At 42.0% G+C, this 24,173-nt stretch overlaps 1 protein-coding gene across 1 annotated transcript in view; it reads right to left on the bottom strand.

Moving 5' to 3' along the window:
- The window catches only part of TTC29 (tetratricopeptide repeat domain 29), a 201,379-nt gene extending 178,223 nt beyond the window's left edge, over nt 1–23,156 (bottom strand). The window contains exons 1-2 of the mRNA XM_065405709.1: nt 23,065–23,156; nt 16,738–16,821 (exon numbers count right to left, since the gene is read on the bottom strand). Coding sequence (XP_065261781.1) covers nt 16,738–16,821; nt 23,065–23,156 — 176 coding nt within the window. The remainder of the gene's footprint in view (nt 1–16,737; nt 16,822–23,064) is intronic.
- Between the last annotated feature and the right edge of the window lie 1,017 nt (nt 23,157–24,173).

A 24,173-nucleotide genomic window follows, 5' to 3' on the forward strand; every position in this document is an offset into this window, starting at 1 on the left:
ACAGCAGGCACCAGTAATCTCCGGCAGAAGCCCCTAGCCCCACCAGCCCGCCACAGGGCAGAAGCCCCGAGCTCCCCATCTCAGTCTGGTAGGCAGAGAAGGGGCGGGGAGGGGGGTCTCTGGGAGCCACACTTTAATTGTAACAGAGCTGCATGCAGCTCACAAGCCACAGTTTGGCCACCTCTGTTATAGATCGTCACTTACCAAAATTAAGGATTTCTTAATTCTTCTGTGTTAATTAATATTGTACCTAATGGACTGAATACAAGGCTGGGAGCCAGGAACTTCCAGGTTCTAATCTCAGCTACATCTTTGACATTTTGTGTGGTTTGAGACAAGTCATTTAACCTCCCTGTTCTTTTCTTTCACTATATGTAAAACTGTACAGTACCTATCATACTCATATTTTCTCACTGTCTCCTTGTACTCCCCCATCTGTCTGTATCCATCTGTTGTCTTTTGTCTTAGACTGTAAGCTCTTTCAGAAAGGTAATATAAAATGTATGAAAACATACTAATGATACTGTTACTTACCTACTACACCTCCTCAAGGGGTTGCTGTGGATTAGTTAACTTTTGTAAAATGCTCTGAAAATGGAAAGCACTATATAAGTGCTAAGTATTTATTATCACATAGTTACTATTCAATTCCTATCCCCGCAGTATATTATATTTGTGTATGATCACACCATTCAAGAAGGGACAGTTCCTGTCCCAAGATGCTCACAGTCTAAGGACCTATAGACAAGACAGAAGTTAAATGAAGGGGAAAACAAAGAGGAGTCTTATACAAATCAAAATCACTATGAGAATTATTAGAAAGTCTTGATTGTCTCAAAGCAAATTAAATTGTCTTTTTATACTTCACGCTCTTTTTTGTACATTATAGATCTATGCTTTACCTTTGCACACTGTTTCAAAAATAGAACTCAATTGTGTATACCTTGTACGTTTTCTTCAGCAGAAAATATTGTTGTCCTACTGAGAAATAAAAGCTCTAGAAAACCGTAAGACCAAACTTAGTAAAAACAACAAGTCACATAAAAAAGAAAAACTTCAGCTCACTGTGTTCTTTTTTATTAAAGTGTGTCATGTATTTTATCTTTGCAAGAGTTTGATGAGTTTTTGCAAGTAAAATTCTGTTTCCTCTACACTTGCTAATAGTCATGAGAATCTGTAGTTTGCACCTTCCCATTAAAAATGTATTGTATTTTTTGAAATTATTCACCCCGCCTTTTATCCAGATCATGTCTTTGAAAGGAGGAAGTAGATAATAAATGGAATAATTCATGATTTCCCATTAAATATGAAACTTTCTTTTGCAGAGTTTAGAAAATGAAGTTCTACATAATGTACAGAAGTTGATTAGAACTTTTTTTTAACCTTTTCAAGAAAAACCTTTCACATTACACAACTGCACAGAGAAGTTTCTATAGGAAAGGTAAACCATTCACTCCCCCCACAGTTCTATTTTTTAGATCATTGCCTAATTACGCTAAATCACATGTATGCCAGACCTGAAATTCAGAGATTGCATTCATCTGACCAAAAAGAATGTGTGTCTCTAGGTATCAAATTCTCTTTTTGAAAGTTACTTAATAAACACTGAATCCTGGTCATGACAAGTAAGATTATGAGGAATTATTCAGAAAGAAAAAAATACATATTTAAACAAGCACCACATCAGAAGGGGGTTTAGGATACAGAGCCTTAAAGTTGAACTTCTTTTGTTATGAAAGGATATAACTTTTGCTTGCAAATTTCCATTTTCTGTAAAAAAAAAGATTTTCAAAGTATACAAATAAAGAAAAAAGCCATTTAAAATGTAAATGAATTTACAAAATAGGCCAACAATTCTCAAACAGTGGGACACAACCTAAAAGTGGGTCATAAGGAGGTTGGCACAATGGATCACATCAAATCGCTGAAGGCAACAAAAATCTTGCAGTAGCTTAGGGCATGTCTACACTATGAAACTAGGTCGATTTTATTGAAGTCGATCTTCAGCAACCGATTTTATATAGTCAATCGTGCATGACCCCACTAAGTGCATTAGGTCGGCAGAGTGTGTCCTCAATACCGTGGCTAGCATCGACTCATGGAGTGGTGCACTGTGGGTAGCTATTCCACAGACCCCGCTGCCCATTGGAATTCCGGGTTAAGCTCCCAATGCCTGATGGGGCAAAAACATTGTCGCGAATGGTTTTGGGTACATGTCATCAGTCTCCCTACCCTCCCTCCTTGAAAGCAATGGCAAACAATCATTTCGCATCTTTTTTCCTGGGTTATCCATGTGGACACCATAGCACGGCAAGCATGGAGCCCACTCAGCCGCACACTGCTTTTGTGAGCATTGTAAACACCTCGCGCATTATCCTACAGTATGTGCAGAGCCTAGCTAGGAGCCGCCAGCACAAGGAAGATTATGAGGAGGACATGGACACAGACGTTCCTGAAAGCATGGGATGTGGCAACTGGGATATCTTGGCGGCATTGGGGCATGTTGATACAGTGGAACGCCGATTCTGGGCCTGGCAAACAAGTACTGACTGGTGGTACAGCATAGTGTTGCAGGTATGGGATGATTCCCAGTGGCTGCAAAACTTTTGCATGAGTAAGGCCACTTTCATGGAACTTTGTGAGTTGCTTTCCCTCACCCTGAAGCGCAGGAATACCAAAATGAGAGCTGTCCTGACAGTTGAGAAGCGAGTGGCGATAGCCCTGTGGAAGCTTGCAATGCCTGTCTGCTACCGGTCAGTCACTAATCAATTCGGAGTGGGCAAATCTACCATGGGGGCTGCTGTGATCCAAGTAGCCAGGGCAATCAATACCCTTCAGCTAAGAAGGGTAGTAACTCTGGGAAATGTGCAGGTCATAGTGGATGGCTTTACTGCAATGGGGTTCCCTAACTGTGGTGGGGTGATAGACGGAACGCATATCCCTATCTTGGCACCGGACCACCTTGCCAACCAGTATGTAAACTGCAAGGGATACTTCTCAATGGTGTTGCAAGCACTGGTGGATCACAAGGCCCATTTCACTGACATCAATGTGGGATGGTTGGGAAAGGTGCATGACGCTCATATCTTTCGGAAATCCGGGCTGTTCGGAAAGCTGCAAGAAGGAACTTTCTTCCCAGACCAGAAAATTACCATTGGGGATGTTGAAATGCCAATAGTTATCCTTGGGGACCCAGCCTACCCCTTACTCCCATGGCTCATGAAGCCATACACAGGCAGCCTGGACAGCAGTAAGGAGCAGTTCAACTATAGGCTGAGCAAGTGCAGAATGGTGGTAGAATGCGCCTTTGGACATTTAAAAGGGTGCTGGCGCAGTTTGCTGAGTAGGTTAGACCTCAGCGAAAGCAATATTCCCATTGTTATTGCTGCTTGCTGTGTGCTCCATAATATCTGTGAGAGTAGGGGGAGACATTTATGGCGGGGTGGGAGGTGGAAGCAGATCACCTGGTGGCCAATTTTGAACAGCCAGACACATGGGCAATTAGAAGAGCACACTGAGGCATGCTGCGCATCAGAGAGGCTTTGAAAAACAGTTTCATGACTGACCAGGCTACGGAGTGACAGTTATGTGTGTTTCTTCTTGATGCAAACCCACCTCCTTTGGTGAATGTAGATCCCTGTAAGCTAACCCGCCTCTCCCCTTTGACCACAGCTGGCACAGAAAAAAAAAGTCCCTATTGTTCTGAATCCATTCATTCTTTATTTATTAAAAAATACGTGAGATCACTGACAATGCTGACTAGTAAAAGGAAGCCGGGGTGTACAAAGGGTTTGATAACAGGATAGGGTGGGGAAGGAGGGAAGGACAAGGCCACATTGCTTATTGTAGTCACACTACAAATCAAAGCTGTTTGAATGACATCCTTCTGTTGCTTGGGCCATCCCCTGGAGTTGAGTGGCAGGGTGCCCAGAGCCTCCCACCCCGCGTTCTTGGGCGTCTGGGTGAGGAGAATATGGAACTTGGCAAGGAGTGCATGGCTGTAGTGGTGGTCTGTACTCTAGTTGCCTTTCCTGCATCTCCACCAGACGCCTCATCATGTCCATTTGCTCCCCCATTAGTCTCAGCATCTCCTCCTGCGTGTTCCAATCATGCTCACTGTATGCTTTCCTGGCTTCTGCCACCGAATGCCTCCATGCATTCAGCTGTGCCCTCTCAGTGTGGGAGGATTGCATGAGCTCTGAAAACATGTCACCGCAAGTGCATTTTTTTCACCTTCTAATCTGCGATAACCTCAGGGACGGAGTTGATGCAGGAAGCATAGAAGCATTTGCAGCTGCAGGGGGGGGGGAAGGGAGAGTAGACTTTTAAGAAGATGCATTTATGAGAACAAAAGGGAGACTCTTTCATAGTGAATCAAGCAATTCACAGCAGACAGCACATGTGTTTTAGGTACAAGGTCGCATTTTGCCTTTTATATTGAGTGCCTGCTGGTATGGTGACACATCACACATGGCTGGGCAACAGAATTCAGTTTGCAGGCAGCCATCGTAAACCAAAGGGTATGTGGGGTTGTCTTCTTCCGAGTTCATAACATGTGGGAATGGTTTCAAACTGCAGCGCCCTCCTTTCCCATAGCAACAAATGCCGGTTGTGTTTGCCATTTAAAAGGAGGGGCTGCAGTTGCCGTTTAAAAGGAGGGGTTGCGGTTTTGGGGTGGATGTGCAGCACACCCCCTGCCTCCCCTCCTCCCCCCACCCCCGCATGGCTATTCTCCGGGATGATCCCTTTTAGCCAAGCACAAACAGCCAAGCATGCCCGGGGTCTGATGTGTCAGGGATCAGCAAACAGAGGGGATTACTGTTCTCTTACAAAACTTCCCCTATTTCAACCAGGTGACCATGAATGATATCACTCTCCTGAGGCTAACACAGAAAGATAAAGACCGAATGTTGCATGAATGCAACCAAAACCCGGGACCATTCGCTGCCATGCTCTGTGCTGCAATGATTCCAGACAACTTGCTACTGGCTTGGCGTGGTAAAGTGTACTACCGTGGAGGACGAAATAAGGCAGCCCTCCCAGAAATCTTCTGCAAAGGCTTTCAGAGTACCTCCAGGAGAGCTTCATGGAGATGTCTCTGGAGGATTCCCGCTCCATCCTCAGACATGTTAACAGACTTTTCCATTAGCTGTACTGGCCGCGAATGCATCCCAATTGCTCAGGGCAAATCAAACATTAAACACAATTGCTTTTAACCCCTATAGTGTCGTTATAAATGTGCACTCACCAGAGGTGCCTTCTCCGCCTTCAGGGTCCGGGGACAATAGGCCCTGGGAGGGTATTGGCTCCAGAGTGAAGAAAAGGTCCTGGCTGCTGGGGAGAATGGATTCTCCGCTTGCCTGCTGTGCATTCTCCTCCTCCTCTTCCTCATCCACAAAATCCTCATCTGTGTTGCGTGAGGCTGCCACAGAGAGTGTTGGGGTACTGGTAGGGTCCCCCCCTAGAATGCCATGCAGCTGATCATAGAAGCAGCATGTCTGGGACTCTGACCCGGAGCAACCATTTGCCTCCTTTTTCTTTTGGTAGGCTTGCCTGAGCTCCTTAATTTTCACGCGGCACTGCTGTGCATCCCTGATGTAGTCTCTCTCCACCATGCCCGGTGCGATTTTGGCATATATATCAGCATTTCTTCTGCTGGATCGGAGTTCTGCCTGCACAGATTCTTCTCCCCATACTGCAATCAGATTCTGTGTCTCCCGTTCACTCCATGCTGGAGCTCGTTTGCGATTCTGGGACTGCATGGTCACCTGTTCTGCTGAGCTCGCCATGCTGACCAAACAGGAAATGAAATTCAAAAGTTCCCAGTGCTTTTCCTGTGTACCTGGCTAGTGCATCGAAGTTGAAAGTGCTGTCCAGAGTGGTCACATTGGAGCACTCTGGGATAGCTCTCGGAGGCCAATGCCATCGAATTGCACAGCACTGCGTCTACACTACCCCAAATTAGACCCAGGAAGGTCGATTTTAGCGCTACTCCCCTCGTCAGGGAGGAGTACAGCAGTTGATTTTAAGAGCCTTTAGGTCGGCAGAATGGGGTTGGTTGTGTAGATGCATTCATTATAAAATTGACCTAACGTGGCTAAATTCGACCTAACCTCGTAGTGTAGACCAGGCCTTAGACCCAGTAGGGGCCTGGCAGGAGAGGGAAGGAGGAGTTCACACCTGCCCCCTTCATCTGCTATGCCCTCTTCACTCCTAACATAATTACACTGGAGCTTTCTCCTCCCTGGCTCAGGAGGCAAGGAGGTGGGTGGGAGCAGTGCTTCCCCACTCCTGGAGCTGAGCACTATGTAGTCAAGCAATAGAGGTCATGAGAAAAGAGAAGCCTACAGCATCCATGAGCAGCACCATCACCAGATCCTACCCAGTATCTCAGCAGTCCCACCACCACTCAACAGCAGCAGCCCTACTCACTATACCCCAGCAGCACTACCCCACCCACATAACAGACTCCTCCCCAAACCCCCTGCCCATTTCAGCAGCACCAGCATCCTCCAAGAGCACCACCCTAGCAGCACTAGCCCCCACCTACAGATTTTTAGATCCACACAACCTACAAAGTGGCACAAAAACATTCTGTAACACATATCTTACAATCCTAAATTAATAATTGTGTGCATTCAGAACCCTGATTTAGCAACGGGGGGCGGGGAATGGCAATACAATAAGCTTGTTAACATGAACCAGAGTTAACTTTAGGAACAAAAGTAGAGGGCAAACAAAAAGCCCCAGATTCAGGAACAGATAAGGAAGGTCAACAATCAAAAAAGTCAATTATTGAGTCACCTGGCAAATGTGATGCCAACTAAGAAGTCTGGCTTCATCAAAAACAAAAGTAGCAATATTTATTCTGCTGGTTGAAAAAGTTCCCCCATGAACACCAGGCGAGTCAGACTCAAACACTACTGAAAAAAACATGTTTGAAAACTGAACAGCTACAGAGTTCTAGGCAGGTCGGTTCAATCACTGGTGGTCTCTCCCCCACCTCCATTCCACCCACTAAGAAAACAAAGAGCTAGAAATCTCCAGTGCTTTGCACTGTGCAGGCAAAACCATCTGAGGAGTATCTCCTCCCTGTTGGCTCAGTAGCTCCTCTTCTTCCCCATTGCTGGATTCTCCAAACCCTCCTGGCTCTGGCCCTCCTTCTAGCCAGGGCATCCTCCTATAAGTGATATCCTCCCTAGTCTTTGTGAAGGCCCTCCTGGTGACACTCCATTCCTGAAAGCAGTGAGAGAATGAGAAGGATAAGGACTACCCGTGTGTGAGGGTGGGTGAGACAGACAGAGATTGATATGTGCGCTTATATGGACAACAGAGGGAGGGGGGAAAGAGAAGAGGGGATTCTAAGATACTCAGAGGAGAAGGAATGTAGTGAAGAGATTCAGACAAGGATTGATGGAATAAGTAGGGACATCTAAAAAAAACCCAACAATTAAGATGCTTCCTCCAACCCTGTGTTGGATGCTACAATTTAACCCAACAGTTTATTTGCTTACTGGGCCTTTTCTTCTTAAATCTGTACCGGGCTGAGGCCTCAAGTCATCATTAGAAATAGTAGGCATGTGGAGTCTTAATATTCAGACCCCCTTCTAAATTCCTCCAAAATACGACGTATGCCTTGTGTCATCTTCAGACACAAGATATTACTACAAGGTTTAAAATGAATCAACATACTTTCTGCTCTTTGACATTACAACCTGCCAGCTCCTGGGAGAAACAGTCCATCAGCAATTAGTGGCATCCAACTTTCCCAGGCTTTGTCTCTCCAGTCTCATTGGAAGCTTCCAATATTCTCGTCAGTCAGGCTCTTGGGATGGAACAACATGATATGAAGCACCAAAGGATATAAATAAACTCTCTTGTGCTTTCTCCAGGAAGATTTAGTGGAAAGATGTATCTCCACCCCCCAATAATCAAAAATATCTATTTCTATGGCTATTGTATTCAACCAAAAATAAGTGTTTCCACATAGTGGTAAACCAATCCACTGATGTATGACCGGGAGGATAAGAAATGGACGGAAAAACATCCAGCTTCAAATTCTGTTCCTCCAGGATCTGTTCCTTCTTGCTGAGCCAATCAAGCAGATATTGTTTGTGTCCTGTAAATAAATACCTAAGAAGCTCATTTGTTTCTGTCCTATGAAAAAAACCACAAAAAGTAGGGTCCAACCCTTGCTGTGATCTTGCCTTTTGGTGTAGCACACGACTGTACTATTTTCATACAATGCCAAAATATGAAGACCCCTAAACAATGATTCCAAAATCAAGATACCTCAGTGCCTTAAGTTCCAACACATTAATATATCAGGATGACTCTCAGGGATACTATCTATTTGCCTGCAGAAAAAAGGACCATGAGAGTGCTCTGAAGGTTGGCATCTGTGACTCTGCATATCTTTACTTCTGGAGAGTAAGATCTAGAAACTGGAGGACATTGTTTTCCACACGGGGACAACCATACTGCTAGAGGAATGAGCAGTAGGACCTCCAAGAAATAGAGACACTTCCACTTCACTGGAGAAAACCTTGCAGAGAGATCTTTGATGAAGTCATGTCTGGAGGACCCAGGATATACAGGGTGCAAAGTAGCTTAATAATGGACCCTGTTGGTATTAGTTGAGATGACTAGCAGTCTGTGAGGCAAGACTGTGAGGGCAAGAGCCTGAGGATTAAAGATTTTCCAATTTCTGTGTCCTCGTCTGTCCTTAAGTGGAGTGACATCCTGGATAATTCTAAGTGGGATTTCTCCCAGTTTATCAAAAACTCCTAGAAACCATAGGGGGATCTTGTCTCCTGCCTGCACAAATCATGTCACATACTCTGCTCTTATTGACAGGTTACTCAGGGGAAAACAACCAGGACTTTGGTGAGGACCCTGGGGACTGTGGCCAACCAAAGGGATGCCTCCAACACTGTAAGAGAGAAATATAGGAACTACGGCTACATAGGCTCTCAGTCATAACCTATTTAGCAGTCTTAAAATTTTGTACTGACTTGAATCATTCTAATAGATGAGCACCTGCCATGTAACATTGGCAAAGTGAGGTCCCTAATGTACTCAGAAGTCTTAGCATTTCTCCCATCTTTGGTGATGGCAAATTCTTCTTTGGATAGTTTTTGTTTATTTTGGGGATGTGACAATTATTGCTATGTCATTCTGGTTATAGTAGAAAAGATTTAGCAAAGAGGAAGGTCTTGCAGCATTGTCAAATTCTGGATTTGTCTAATCTCCTCAGAAAAGTCATTCCACAAACAGACCTCCTTGGCTGAGAATGCTTTACCTTTTTCTTTCACATGCTTCATCCTGCACTTAGTGATCTACATTGTTAAAGAGATCAACTGTCTTGGCAGTTCACAGATGAAGATGTAGTTACTAATGTTTCTAGGACCTGATCCATTAATGGCTTTATGGAACAAGGCCACGGCTTTGCCCTGGCAGCAGAAACAAACTGAGAGCCTGTGGAGGAACTACAGCACAAACTTACAACAGCCTAACCCATGGAGGAGAGCAGCCATATTCTGCCTGAGACACAACCTCCCCCCGCCTTTCAGCTTCAGGAACAGCAGCTTAACCTCACTATCACTGGTAGCAGTGTGGTGAGCCATAGTCTTGAGTAACAGAGACAACCAAGCAAAATATAACCTCCTCTCAACCTCAACATTAATATACACCTTTTCCCCCTCCTTAGCAACACCTCCTTCCATTAAACCTCCCTATGTCATAACAATGATTTCAGAGAAAACCCAAAAGATCTCACACGTGCCTAAAGCAAGATGAATAAGACTATGACAGAAGCACTTTTAAGGAGTTGTTTTAATTCTGGAAAAGTTCTGAACAGGGCTCAAATCAGGTATATAATGCAAGGCTAGCTTACCATAACTATGAAGATACTAGCCACTTAAATCCTACTTTTTATACTTAATAAAATCACTTTTGTTTATTAGTAAACCCAGAGTAAGTGATTAATACCTGCGGGAGCAAACAGATGTGCATATCTCTCTATCAGTGTTATAGAGGGCGGACAATTTATGAATTTACCCTGTATAAGCTTTATACAGAGTAAAATTAATTTATTTGGGGTTTGGATCCCATTGAGAGCTGGGTGTCTGGGTGCTGGAGTCAGGTAACCTGCAGAGCAGTTTTCACTTAAAGCCTGCAGCTTTTGGGGCATGGCCCAGACCCTGGGTCTGTGTTGCAGCAGGCTAGTGTGTCTGGCTCAACAAGGCAGGGTTCTGGCGTCCCAAGCTGACTGGGAAAATGGGCTCAGAGGTAATTTCAGCACATCAGGTGACAGTCCCAAGACGGTCTCTGTGACCGAACCCGTCACACTAGTGTTTCTCCATAATATTCTTTTTCAACTGTTTGACAAAAAAGGAATGATAACCACAGAAATTCCCTTATTTGGGAGGCACTCAAATCTTGCCCAGGGTATACTGACAATTACAGGGAGTATAATTTTAAACAGAAGTGTAATTTAGGAGAGTTTCTCTTCACATAACGATCTCATACACATAAGAACATCAAGTTGCTTAAAAGGACAATTTCAGTTTAAAAATATGTTGTGTAATCAAACAAATCTCCTTACTTATGTTACTAACAACACACCATATCAGTGGTTCTCAATCTTCCTGAGTCTTGATCCCCCTCATGAACATCCCTTCTATCTAACCAGGACCTCTTCCCAATTACCAATATCGAAGGTACAGTGTGACCCTGACACCCCCCCGCCCCCAGGCTGAGAACCCATGCATTAGACTCATAGACTTTAAGGTCAGAAGGGACCATTATGATCATCTAGTCTGACCTCCTGCACAACGCAGGCCACAGAATCTCACCCACCCACTCCTGTAACAAACCCCTAACCTATGCCTGAGTAATAGAAGTCCTCAAATTGTGGTTTAAAGACCTCAAGGTGCAGAGAATCCTCCAGCAAGTGACCCGTGCCCCACGCTGCAGAGAAAGGCGAAAAAGCTCCAGGGCCTCTGCCAATCTGCCCTGGAGGAAAATTCCTTCCCGACCCCAAATATGGCGATCAGTTAAACCCTGAGCATGTGGGCAAGACTCACCAGTCAGCACCCAGGAAAGAATTCTCTGTAGTAACTCAGATCCCACCCCATCTAACATCCCATCACAGACCATTGGGCATATTTACCTGCTAATAATTCATTGCAAAATTAGGCTATCCCATCATACCTCCATAAATTTATCAAGCTTAGTCTTGAAGCCAAATATGTCTTTTGCCCCCACTACTCCCCTTGGAAGGCTGTTCCAGAACTTCACTCCTCTAATGGTTAGAAACCTTCATCTAATTTCAAGTCTAAATTTCCTAATGTCCAGTTTATATCCATTTGTTCTTGTGTCCACATTGGTACTAAGCTTAAATAATTCCTCTCCCTCCCTGATATTTATCCCTCTGATATATTTATAAAGAGCAATCATATCTCCCCTCAGCCTTCTTTTGGTTAGGCTAAACAAGCCAAGCTCTTTGAGTCTCCTTTCATAAGACAGGTTTTCCATTCCTTGGATCATCCTAGTAGCCCTTCTCTGTACCTGTTCCAGTTTGAATTCATCCTTCTTAAACATGGGAGACCAGAACTGCACACTATATTCCAGATGAGGTCTCACCAGTGCCTTGTATAACGGTAGTAACACCTCCTTGTCTTTACTGGAAATACCTCGCCTGATGCATCCCAAGACCACATTAGCTTTTTTAACAGCCATATCACATTGGCGGCTCATCCTGTGATCAACCAATACTCCGAGGTCCTTCTCCTCCTCTGTTACTTCCAACTGATGTGTCCCCAATTTATAACCAAAATTCTTGTTATTAATCCCTAAATGCATGACCTTGCACTTTTCACTATTAAATTTCATCCTATTACTATTACTCCAGTTTACAAGGTCATCCAGATCTTACTGTATGATATCCCGGTCCTTCTCTGTATTAGCAATACCTCCCAGCTTTGTGTCATCCGCAAACTTTATTAGCACATTCCCACTTTTTGTGCCAAGGTCAGTAATAAAAAGATTCAATAAGATTGGTCCCAAAACCGATCCATGAGGAACTCCACTAGTAACCTCCTTCCAGCCTGACAGTTCACCTTTCAGTATGACCCGTCGTAAGTCTCCCCTTTAACCAGTTCCTTATCCACCTTTCAATTTTCATATTGATCCCCATCTTTTCCAATTTAGCTAATAATTCCCCATGTGGAACCGTATCAAATGCCTTACTGAAATCGAGGTAAATTAGCTCCACTGCGTTTCCTTTGTCTAAAAAATCTGTTACCTTCTCAAAGAAGGAGATCAGGTTGGTTTGGCACGATCTACCTTTTGTAAAACCGTGTTGCATTTTGTCCCAATTACCATTGACCTCAATGTCCTTAACTACTTTCTCCTTCAAAAATTTTTCCAAGACCTTGCATACTACAGATGTCAAACTAACTGGCCTATAGTTACTCAGATCACTTTTTTTTTCCTTTCTTAAAAATAGGAACTATGTTAGCAATTCTCCAGTCGTACGATACAACCCGAGTTTACTGATTCATTAAAAATTCTTGCTAATGGGCTTGCAATTTCATGTGCCAGTTCCTTTAATATTCTTGGTCGAAGATTATCTGAGCCCCCCGATTTAGTCCCATTAAGCTGTTCAAGTTTGGCTTCTACCTTGGATGTGGTAATATCTACTTCCATATCCTCATTCCCATTTGTCATCCTACCATTAGCCCTAAGCTCCTCCTTAGTCTCATTAAAGATTGAGGCAAAGTATTTGTTTAGATATTGGGCCATGCCTAGATTATCCTTAACCTCCACTCCATCCTCAGTGTTTAGCGGTCCCACTTCTTCTTTCTTTGTTTTCTTCTTATTTATATGGCTATAGAACCTTTTACTATTGGTTTTAATTCCCTTTGCAAGGTCCAACTCTACATGGCTTTTGGCCTTTCTCACTTTATCCCTACATGTTCTGACCTCAATAAGGTAGCTTTCCTTGCTAATCCCTCTCATCTTCCACTCCTTGTAAGCTTTCTGCTTTTTCTTATTCACCTCTCTGAGATGCTTGCTCATCCAGCTTGGTCTACAACTCCTGCCTATGAATTTTTTCCCCTTTCTTGGGATGCAGGCTTCTGATAGTTTCTGCAACTTCGACTTGAAGTAATTCCAGGCCTCCTCCACCTTTAGATCTACAAGTTCTTCAGTCCAATCCACTTCCCTAACTAATTTCCTTAATTCTTTAAAGTTAGCCCTTTTAAAATAAAAAACCCTAGTCCCAGATCTATTTTTGTTTATCCTTCCATCTAGTTTGAACTGAATTAGCTCATGATCACTCGAACCAAGGTTGTCCCCTACAACCATTTCTTCTATGAGGTCCTCACTACTCACCAAAACCAAATCTAAAATGGCATCCCTTCTTGTTGGTTCTTCAACTACTTGGTGAAGGAATCCATCAGCTATCACAATTAGGACAACCTTGACTCATGATAGCAAGCACATACTTCCATGAGTAGTACCACTGACACTGGGTATGTCTATACTTTGAGCTGGAGGGAGGGGCTAGCCACCCAGAGTATGTGTCCATCTGAGACCCTAGGCCCATACTTGGGGTAGCTAGCCCATCCTGCCACAGATACACTTTATGTTTAGTGCACTAGCTCAATGAGAGCTAGCGAAAGTACGTCTCCTTGAGTTGAGAATCACACCCCCAGTTCAAAGTGTAGACATATCTGAGTGTTCTCTAGAAGGATTACAAGTTCCACAATTGGGATCTAGATAATTAGATGTTAAAGAATTTTAAAATTCCAGTTCACTTGTAACTGATTATGCTCTGTTTACTTTTTTGTAATTCTCTCAGCTTGGATGATGAAATTCAAGAGAGTCAATTTCACTATTTTTTTAATATAAAATAGTCTTTCACTTTTAGGTTCTTAGTGTTGTAATGTTGGGGTTGCTAACACAGCAGAACACTTGCTTACAAAAATCTTTTCTTTCTTGTTTTAATTCTAGCAATATTTCTAGCAAGCTTAACTATTTTGAAAAAGTTTCATTTTACATCACTTAAAATTTGGACCAAATCTAATCTGATAACATCTTTTAAAATAATTTCAAATATGAACACTAGAGAATTGGTGGCAAGTGGATAATATCCTTCCCCTTTATTTCAATATACTATAAGGTCCTAAGTAAAATAAATATAATAATCCATGCTTAGGAGGGAAAAAATGAATTACCCGACAAAATATAAATGTTTTCCTGCAGTTTCTTTAATAAAAAGTATCTGTAGTCTGTTGAGCAATACAAAGCACAAATTAGGCTGCAATGAAACCATTTAGAGATATGGCAGCTGACTGACTTTAATTTTCCTTTTTATATAACTAGATAAACTTAATAAATACACCTCAGCTCTCTAGTTGATGTACTGTGTTAATATTCTTTTGACATTTCCCTGTGGATGTACTAGGTAGGTACACAGGACAGCACTGATAAACTGTATGTAGAAGTGAGGTTGTTACTTTCTTCTGAGTTACTATTAGTATTCATTAAAATTCTAAAGATAAGAAAAATCAACATAACCATTTAAAGGAGGTTCACTTCTAACATACGAATAAAGATACACCCAATTAATTACATGATATTTCAGTTTTAATCCATCAAAAGGCTTTAATAATTTTGAAAGCAGCATGTTGTGTTACTGTACCCCAGTGTGTCCCGGTACTAAAGGACAGATGGTACATTTCTCACTCCACTGTGGATTTCCTTGCTTTTTCCTGTCTTACAACCTCAACACTCTTTTAGAACTCATGGTTTATGTGTAAAAAAATCTCTTTATTATGGCTGAAAGTAGATCTCATCAAATTAGAACCCTACAATATAGAGGCATGAGAGCTTTCCCAAAGTTGGACAGAGAAGACAGTTCTTTCCCTGCATAGGTTGTGTGCTGGGGAGATCCACATGGGGCCAGGCAGAGAAGCAAACCTCCGCCATTAAGAAGCAAAGCCAGTATGCAACCACTGTTGCAGTTTCAAAGCTGTGGTAGCCCTCCATGGCTAGTGTTCTCCCCTTCCATGTTGCTAGGGTAATAATGAGTGAATACATGTTTCTTCCTCTCTATGATCTCTGTATTCTGCTCCTCCTCCCCCTGCACACTGGAACACATTAGCTCCACTTCATTCAGGCCATCTGTACCCACAGAGTTGTCCAGGGAGAGATTTGTTATTTAAATAGGTCTAGATTGTGGCTGTGCCAGAACCCCTAAGTAAGGGTAAGACCCAGGAGCAGACCAGGGATCATACTGTGATTTAGAAAGTGACAGTCTGGTCCCTGGTTTCCCCTTCTCCCCATTAGGGAAGTAATCCAAGCCAGTCCTTACACTTGACACAGATTCCTTCACCATCTGTGCTAGCTAGCACAAAGATGCAGAGGAACAGGTTCTGCCCACTCTCTGCCCCTGCTCTCCATCTCACACTGTGACCCATGATACAGATAATTCACACAGATAAGGAAAGGGAGCACCCTTACATCCTTCTAGTCCTTTGTACTATATACAAAGAGAGTCATAATCTGCCCCATAATTTGGATCTATTTGTAGTCCATCATCTTCCAGTAGTTTCCCAACTCTAAAGAAAAGAACAAGTTTATTTTAACATAAACTGCTTTTTCAACACATCCTTCCTAAGATACATTAGGATCTTTCCTGCTGACACATTAGAGAGCTTGAGCAATTCTTGAATCTGCCACAGCTATGGTAAACGGAAGCACTCAAGCTGAATCCAGAACATTACAAAAGAAATGGGGAATGCTGGCAGCCCATTCTCTGTTAAGACTCTTGAACTTGTTATACCCATTTCGTTGGTCAGAAATAGCCTGAATTTGGGAACCTTCAGGGCATGCTGCAAAAGACATGTATTTGCCAGAGTGTGGAGACAGAGTTGAGGGTATGTTCCTGAAATGTAGAAGAGGAGACAAGTACTTTTTTTAAAATATGGTTGTCTGGCCAACTCCTGTTGGATTGAGGGATTATTTTAACACTGATGGGGTTATGTTGCAATATTAATAGTTAATTAACTTTGTAGAGGCATCTTTTTATTATTTAAATATTGAAATAAATAAATCCCACTTTAAACTACTAGTAATTCCAAATTTTTAGGATCCCTTCATTAATTCTGATGGAGCCAAATCCCAAATCTGATAAAGCACTGCAGAAAAAGTGTAGTCTTTTGTAACTTTTAAATATAAATATCCCAGCAGTAAGAAATAAAAATATATCTAGTGTGCTTTCAGTCATTAGCTTTTTGAAGAATTAATGGTGTATGAAATGCTGCATCTTAAAATCAGCATTTGGAGGTGGGGATTGGCTAGATGTTAATTCGGTATTACAAGAACATTTATTTTTGGTTCACAAAACTTCAGACCCACAGGAGATGTTTTCACACAGGCTTTTTTTTTTTTAAAGATGATTTCAAATATAATTACTGACACAATCCTAGCTATAATGTTTGAAATGTGATATAACCTCAGTAAAAATGAGAATTAATAAAACCATAGGATTAAATGCTTTGATAGACATAAGATCAGTAGAAGTGAAACATCGTTTTTAAGTTCCAAGTTCCACTCAGGAAGGTGTAAGGCCTGGGGAACTTCAGATTTTATTGAATATGATGACTAGAAACAAAGGAAACAATAAACTTACTGTATGTTAAAATGCCTCAAAAAGGCCATACTTACGCAGCAGCCTCTTGTTTTGACAACCCTTTGATATTCATCGCCAAATAATGATCTATGGCATCTTTGTCTTTGATCAAATGAATCCTAAATTAAAATGAAAAAAAATTAAAAGAAACACTGTGAGGTGCTAAAGTAGACGTCTGCAGTATGTATAATGTATTATCATTGCCACGCAGAGACAGATAAATACTGAAATATTGACAAAGTAATGTATCAGACACATTTTATAAACACCTACAAGTATCACATTAACTTTTTGGTCTGTTGCTATTCAAATCTTTATTTTTGCAGGGAAGCAGAGTTGGCTTTGGTATTTAGGGACCCTGTTATCCAATGGTTCTATATACACTACAGAGTTCTTTGTTAGGTAAACCAGTGTTTAGCACCCCCCTAGACTCAAACTTTTTTCCAAAATGGAATCATTACATTTTTGTCTTGACAGCCTGGACTAAGCAAAGTGTCAAATCTGTTTTGTACTAGACTCTTTAAAAACAAAATTTACTCACGCAGATACTGCGTAGTGTAATCTAGGCTCAGAGACAATTTTACCTATCTAAAAATCTCATGAGCATATCCTAATGGGTGACCTTCAGTAAAGGCCTGGCCCAAAGCCTACTGAAGTCACCAAAAAGACTCCCATTGACTTCAATGTGTTCTGATCTAGTGCTAAGGTTGGAAGTTGGATTGACAGACAATTCAATTTCAGCCAACATTTCAGTTCTTTAATTGTGCCTCCAATCCCATACATAACAAAGGCCCTGGCATTGCAAAGGCACTATGTACTGACCATAAAAGCAATGAGGCCTTCTTATATATACTGAGAACATCACGTTAGAGGATATTACTTTTATAGCAGTAATGTGAATTAACTTTTATTCAATAAAAAACTATGAGAAGAGAACACTAAGATTGTATGCTTAAGCACTGTTGTATGTAAATCCATAACTCTGCCCCTTTGTGGATATAGATTACACTGCAGTCTATAATTACCTCATTGCATCCTCTCCCTCTGATATATTTTTTCCATAATTATAGGGACATCTGGATAACATTTTGCAGTGTTGCCTACTACTCTATGAATGCCAGAAAAAGGCCACAAAAATAATTTATATGTACATAATAAACTGTGTTTACAAAACATACCACACTGAAGTAGTAGGGTTGCCAGGTATCCGGTTTTCAACCAGAACGCCCGGTTGAAAAGGCACCCTGACAGCTCCAACCAGGCCGTTAAAAGTGCGGTCGGCAGTTCTGCGGGTCTAAGGAAAGTTAGTCCCTACCTGCCCTGGCACCGCACTGCACCCTGGAAGTGGCCAGCAGGTCTGGCTCCTAGGCAAAGAGAGGACAGGGCTCCAGGCACTGTCCTCGCCCCACACTCCCATTGGCCAGGAACCATGGCCAATGGGAGCTGGGGGGGACGGGTGCCTGCGGGAGAGAGCAGCACACGGAGCCTCCTGGCCCCCCTGCCTAGGAGCCGGACCTGCTGGCCGCTTCCAGGGTGCAGCGCGATGCCAGAACAGGCAGGGAGCCTGCTTTAGCACCACTGACCGGGAGCCGCCCGAGGTAAGCTCGTGCCCCAACCCCAAGCCCCAACCCCCTGCCCCAGCCCTGAACCCCTTCAAACCTGGAACCCGCTCCTGCACTCCAAACCCTTCATCCCCAGCCCCAACCCAGAGCCCACACCCCCAGCCCAGAGCCTGTACCCCCTCTAACACCCCCTTTCTCCACCCGCAGCCCCCTCCCACATCCTGAATCCCTTGGCCCCATCCCCCAGCCTGGAGCCCCCTCCTGTACCCCAACCCCCTCATCCCAGCTGCACCCCGGAGCTCGCACTCCCAGCTGGTGCCCGCACCCCAACCCTCTGCCCCAGCCAGGAGCCCCACCACCACCGCACCCTGAACCCCTCGTTTCTGGCCCCACCCTGGAGCCTGCACCCCTAGTTACAGCCCTCACTCCCTCCCATACCCCAACCCCCTGCCCCAGCCCAGTGAAAGTGAGTGAGGGTGGGGGAGAGCAATCCACCAAGGGAGGGGGAATGTACTGAGCAGTGGCATGGCCTTGGGAAAGGGGCAGGGCAGGGGTGGGACCTCAGGGAAGGGCAGGGCTAGGGTGTTCAGTTTTGTGTGATAGAAAGTTGGCAACCCTATAAAGTAGGAAACAAAAACAAAAAAAATGAAAATTTGCTGCCATATACAGGCCACTTAAATTCATCTCATACTTAACTATTGCTGCCTTAACTGCACTTAAAGTACATTAGCCTGATAGTACGCTATCTCATTCCTCAATTGCACCTAAGAAAGGCCCCAGCCCATAGAACATGCTACTGGTTACATAAAAATACATACCTTAGAAAGAAAACAATTTATCATAATTATCAAACTATAATCTAAATTACAACCCAAATCAAAGTCTGCAGACTACACCTAAGAGTCTAAATCAATGAAGGTATTATGGACCATTAGGACAATACAAATAGTGTGCAATAATGTAAAAGATGTATTACACGATACCATATGTTTAGCCAAGAATGTAGACAATATATATATATGTATTCGAGAAATAGTATATGACTATGTAATTAAAAACAAAAACTCTTTGGCTAGACACCACCAAAATGCCCTGAAACTATGCACCTTAGGAGGTCTGCAAAAGGAACCATCCTGCTCCTGGGCACATTCCAAATACAAAGAAAAGGCAGAAAATATCTAGAGAAGGCAATATTCAAGTACCACAATTATCTAACCAACATTTAATTTAAATCACCATTTAAATATAATATCCAGTAAGATGGATGGAAAGTCTGTTGTCTCACCTCTGCTTCTTGGGAATCTTTTTTTTGTTTTTTTAAACACTACACTCTATAGACAGCAAAGATGAATCACAAAGCTTAAAGTGGCACTTGTCATGTAGTCCAGGTTTAAAATTATTCTACTCTGATGGGGGAATGTGCTCCAGAGTTTAAAAAAAAAAATTAAGCATAGCCAAGAATTGAACCAACACACACCTCACAAATCAGCTACTGTTTACAAAAGATCTACAATGTTTTGTGGTGTATTAAAGGGCCTGCCAAGACAGATATCCATCATAAAGAATTCAAGCTACTGGAAAAAAATAAACACTTCTCTCAGACCTGTGCTGACACCATCAATGATGTCTGTGCACAAACAAGAAAGAAAAGACAGAAGAACCATAATAGCTTATTCACCATAAAAATACAAGAGTCAATTCAATTACTACCAAATAGGAAAAAGATAAAGCTCCAACCAGGGTGTTCTAAACAATCAGAATTGAAAGCAACAAAAATTATTAATGTGAAAATTATCTGGCCATGTCTTATAAGTCTGTTTCAAGGTGTCATGTGCACTTATTTAGAATTTTCATTTTGTCATAATTGAGAGATGGGGTGGAAGTGAAACTGGGTAAGAATCACTATCCTTTTTCTTCCAGAAGTTGTCACTTGTTTCACCAGTCAGCTTCAGCCCTACTTCAGTGTTGCCATGACTCACCACATTTCATAAATAGATTATGTAAAGATCTTCTTTCCCTTTAAGTTGATTTCTATTTAATTTTAAATTGATTTCTTATTTTAAAAAAATCAATTTTGTCATCTTCTTACTGATGACCAATCCATACTTGCTAGCATTTTGAAGCAGCTATTTTACAACTGTTTGCCTCCTCAGTTAATAGAGCAAAATTATCCAATTTCTTTTACTGAAAACATTCTTTATACATACAACAAAGATAAAAAATCAGCCTTGTAACATTTACACAAAACAGAACCATGCAAAGATAAAGAGCGATAAATACACTTTAAATCTTATCTTATTCCCACTTCAAAAACTGGTAACTTAGAGTCAGTTTCTCAACATTTTGTATCAATGCAGACACAAAATATCAAAGAAATCAATAGTTATAGTAAACATTAACACTCCCAGGATTTATCACTCAATCATAATACTCAAACATGCTAACAGATTCCTTACATCCATAACAAATTCCCTTTAATTTCCAAAATAAAATCACTACATACCCATATCCAGTTCTTCAAAAAAATCACACAAAGGCTTGTAAAACCAACCATGGACTGTTTTGATAGTTAATAGTAACAGAATTTATTCAAAGGTTATCTATTGGTAAGCTACGTTAAACAAAGTCAGAGTTACTGGCCATGTTAGTATGATTTTGAAGGACCCTTGTCGGAGAGACATAGAGGGAGCAGATATATGCCAAGGGAGCATGGGCATAGTGAAAGGTGGAACGTTCAAGGGAAAGTGGCAAGACAGGACTTGCTCAGGGAAGCCTGAGAGATTCAGGGAAGCCTGGGCTACACAGAGTAAATGATCCAGACCCATTTCTCTGCCCCAGCTCCAGCAAGACGTGAACTGGGCTGGATTGCACTGAAAGGCTGCCTCAGTGCACAGTCAGAGGCTCGGAAGGCAGTTCTAAAGTGAACTACTGAAGTACTTAAACATTTCACCCACCCCTCTGCCTGTTTCAGATCTGGATGAAGCTGGATAACATAAGCTTGTTGGAGGGTTTGAGATAGGTAAAGAAGCTGGCTGCCTGAGGTGCAAGGGAGCATGGCTGGAACCAGAGAGCAAAGGTTCAATGGGGATACAGGAAGGAAGGAGAAATAATTGGGGGTGAGGCTTCAGGAACAGAAGGCAATGGAGGCATCCAACTGATCTGCTATGGAGTCCCAATGCTAGTGGCCATAGCAGGTGTGCTCCTGTGTCTCTCAGACTGTGGTGACATCTTTTGAAGCTTGCACAGAGACAATTCCAAAGCTGCTGCTATCATTAGACTGGAGAGGGGCTGCTACTGTTAGGACTAAAATAACCAGAGGGGGCTGCTATTCCTACCTTCTGGCACAGAGGGAACTGGGAGTTTGCCTCCCTCAGAAGGAATTCTAAGGGGGACAAACCATCACAGCAAAGGGATCTATGTGTTGATATGGGGCCCACATCAAAATTACTCTGCCAACAAGGGTACCTACTACCCCAACAGAGGATTCAATGTATGGGGAGCTCCACTGCCACCATCCCAACAGAGTACTCTACTAGGGTGTGGCAATAGCAAGGAGCCCTGTGCTAGGTTGGCAAGAGACTGCTTCCATCCATCCTTCCCCCCACACCTATCCCATACAGAATTCTCTGTTTGTTTAGAGGATGTTGACAAGGACTGTCCCATACAAGAGATCTCTGCTAAACCAGACAGGAGTCCTGCCACTGCTGGTCTTCAGGCCAGCTGGAGCCTCTCTGCTCCTCAGCTCACTACATTCTGTTCTCAGTCTCTAAATACTGCAGTCTGGTCCAGGAGGAAGAAAAACCTCAGCCTTGATGCATCTCTCAATGCAGAGAGCTCTCTTTTTAGGACTGAAATAAATTGATTTGTGGGAGGTTAAGTGGGGCTGCTTACCATTAATTTACTGTGATCCAATATTAACTGATTTATTTGGAGTGGGGAGCAGCATTAATTGGGATCTCAGTACTCAACCAGTGGGAGACTAGGGTCTTCAAACCTAAGCAGTGGAAAGCAACTAACTAATGGCAGATCAGGTAGCTGGAGACATGACTTGGTAGGGAGTGTGATTTGAGGCACTGGTGTATTTCAGCCTGGTGAATAGGTTTAGTCCTTGAACTATGAAGTGTTGGGTAATTTTTTCATGACAATTTGTATACATTATATTTTGAGAGATATAGGGATGCTTCCTTCCCATGCAAAGTCAAAATGATAAAGTCTTATTTTTTTAATCCAAAAGATTACATTTTCAAAGAGGCAAATAAAGATTTAGCAATGAAATACCTACTAAGAGGAAAGAACTCTTTTGAAAATTTAGGAGAAAGTGTATACCATGAATAGAGCTCTTTTGAAATCTATCATAATGCCAAAGAAAAATGGTGGTACTAATCTCTCCTGCCTTTACATACTTCACTGATTGTTCGAAAGCTTTTCTTCATTCTTTAAGCAGCATCTTGAAATTTCATTGAACTTAACAATTTTACTGAAACTGCAGGCAACCTTGTGGATTAGATGATGCCAATTCAAATATGGACATTTTCAATACATTATATTTTAGATGACAAGAAGATCATTTGGATTTTATTGTTCTGTCTTAAAAAGACAAGTGAGTTTGCGCTTCCTATTGCCTTTTATTCATTATGTGCATATAACTTTGCTAAAAGATGATTTTCTTGTCTTAAACTTTTGCTTCTTAAAATATCCCTACTACTCAAACCATAATTTGTCTTCTCTTTAACATATCTGATTGAAGATATTTACAACAAAAGTGTTAGTCTTCCAAAAGTCAATAAGAGACTCACATACCTTGCAAGTTTTATTGAAGGGCAATCCATCTGCTCTACGAGGCTGGGATATCTCTTTGGACACTGTATCAGCACAGGAGGCAAAGTACTCATTCTGAACTAAAAAAAATAATATATACATAAAATTTAAAATAATAGTGTCTTTCCTGTGACCTATGATTAATGATCCCTTACCCTTCTCCAGTCTTTCCCCGTTTACTGTTTTTCCCCTTTTGTTACATAATATGTAAAATTAGGTCCCTATGCTACAAAAACTTGCACATGTGATTAATGTGCATATGTCTTTGCAGGATTGGATCCTTGTAGTTACTGGATTGGAACATAATGTCCGGGACTGATTCTGATCTCATTTGTAACTGCATTGCGGTACTACTGATTTAGATGGGTTTAACGGAGATCAGAATCAGGCTTTTTTAAGGGTCTATGGGCTCTCAAATGTCAATAATATCTTATTAAATAGAAAAGTAAAATACAGAAATGATAAAACATGCAATGTGTAATAATGATGCAACAGCAGGTATTGTATTATCCTACAAAATAAATAATAATAGAAACAACCACTTAACTTTATAACTATAAGTAATGCTATATGAACACAGGCTTTTACTTATGGAGAACAAAACCAAAAAGCCCCCATAGCTATATAGAGCAGTCTACTTTGTCTTTTTGAAGTACATAAATGTTAACAGGACTTTTTTTGTCACATAGAGCTACTGTGTTCTTTCCTCTCAAGTACTCAACCTACACTTCCCACCATTAAAGCTTCAACTGCCAGTTCCTTCATTTTGCACATCTGTGATCTGAAGACGTTAGCAGCAGGAGCACCCTTACTTTTAAATTTGGTTTAATGTAGGTATTGCAAGATCTGCTGGCAGGCCCCAAGAGACAAAATTTTAATGGGGATGGGAAACAGGATTTTAAAGGGGGAAAGAAAGTTAGCTATTTGTTACATTTATTGAATGGAAATTTACTTTGTGTTACTTGTCAGGAGTAGTTGATAGATAACCAATCAATCAAAAGGTAGCACAACCTATTTAAATTAGCCTTTCTGAAAAAGCAAAATAAATTTCATTGCTGCTATAGTGAGCAATAGCACACAAAAATATTGTG

This window comes from Emys orbicularis, chromosome 5 (genome assembly GCF_028017835.1).
Source record: "Emys orbicularis isolate rEmyOrb1 chromosome 5, rEmyOrb1.hap1, whole genome shotgun sequence".
NCBI lineage: Eukaryota > Metazoa > Chordata > Testudines > Emydidae > Emys > Emys orbicularis.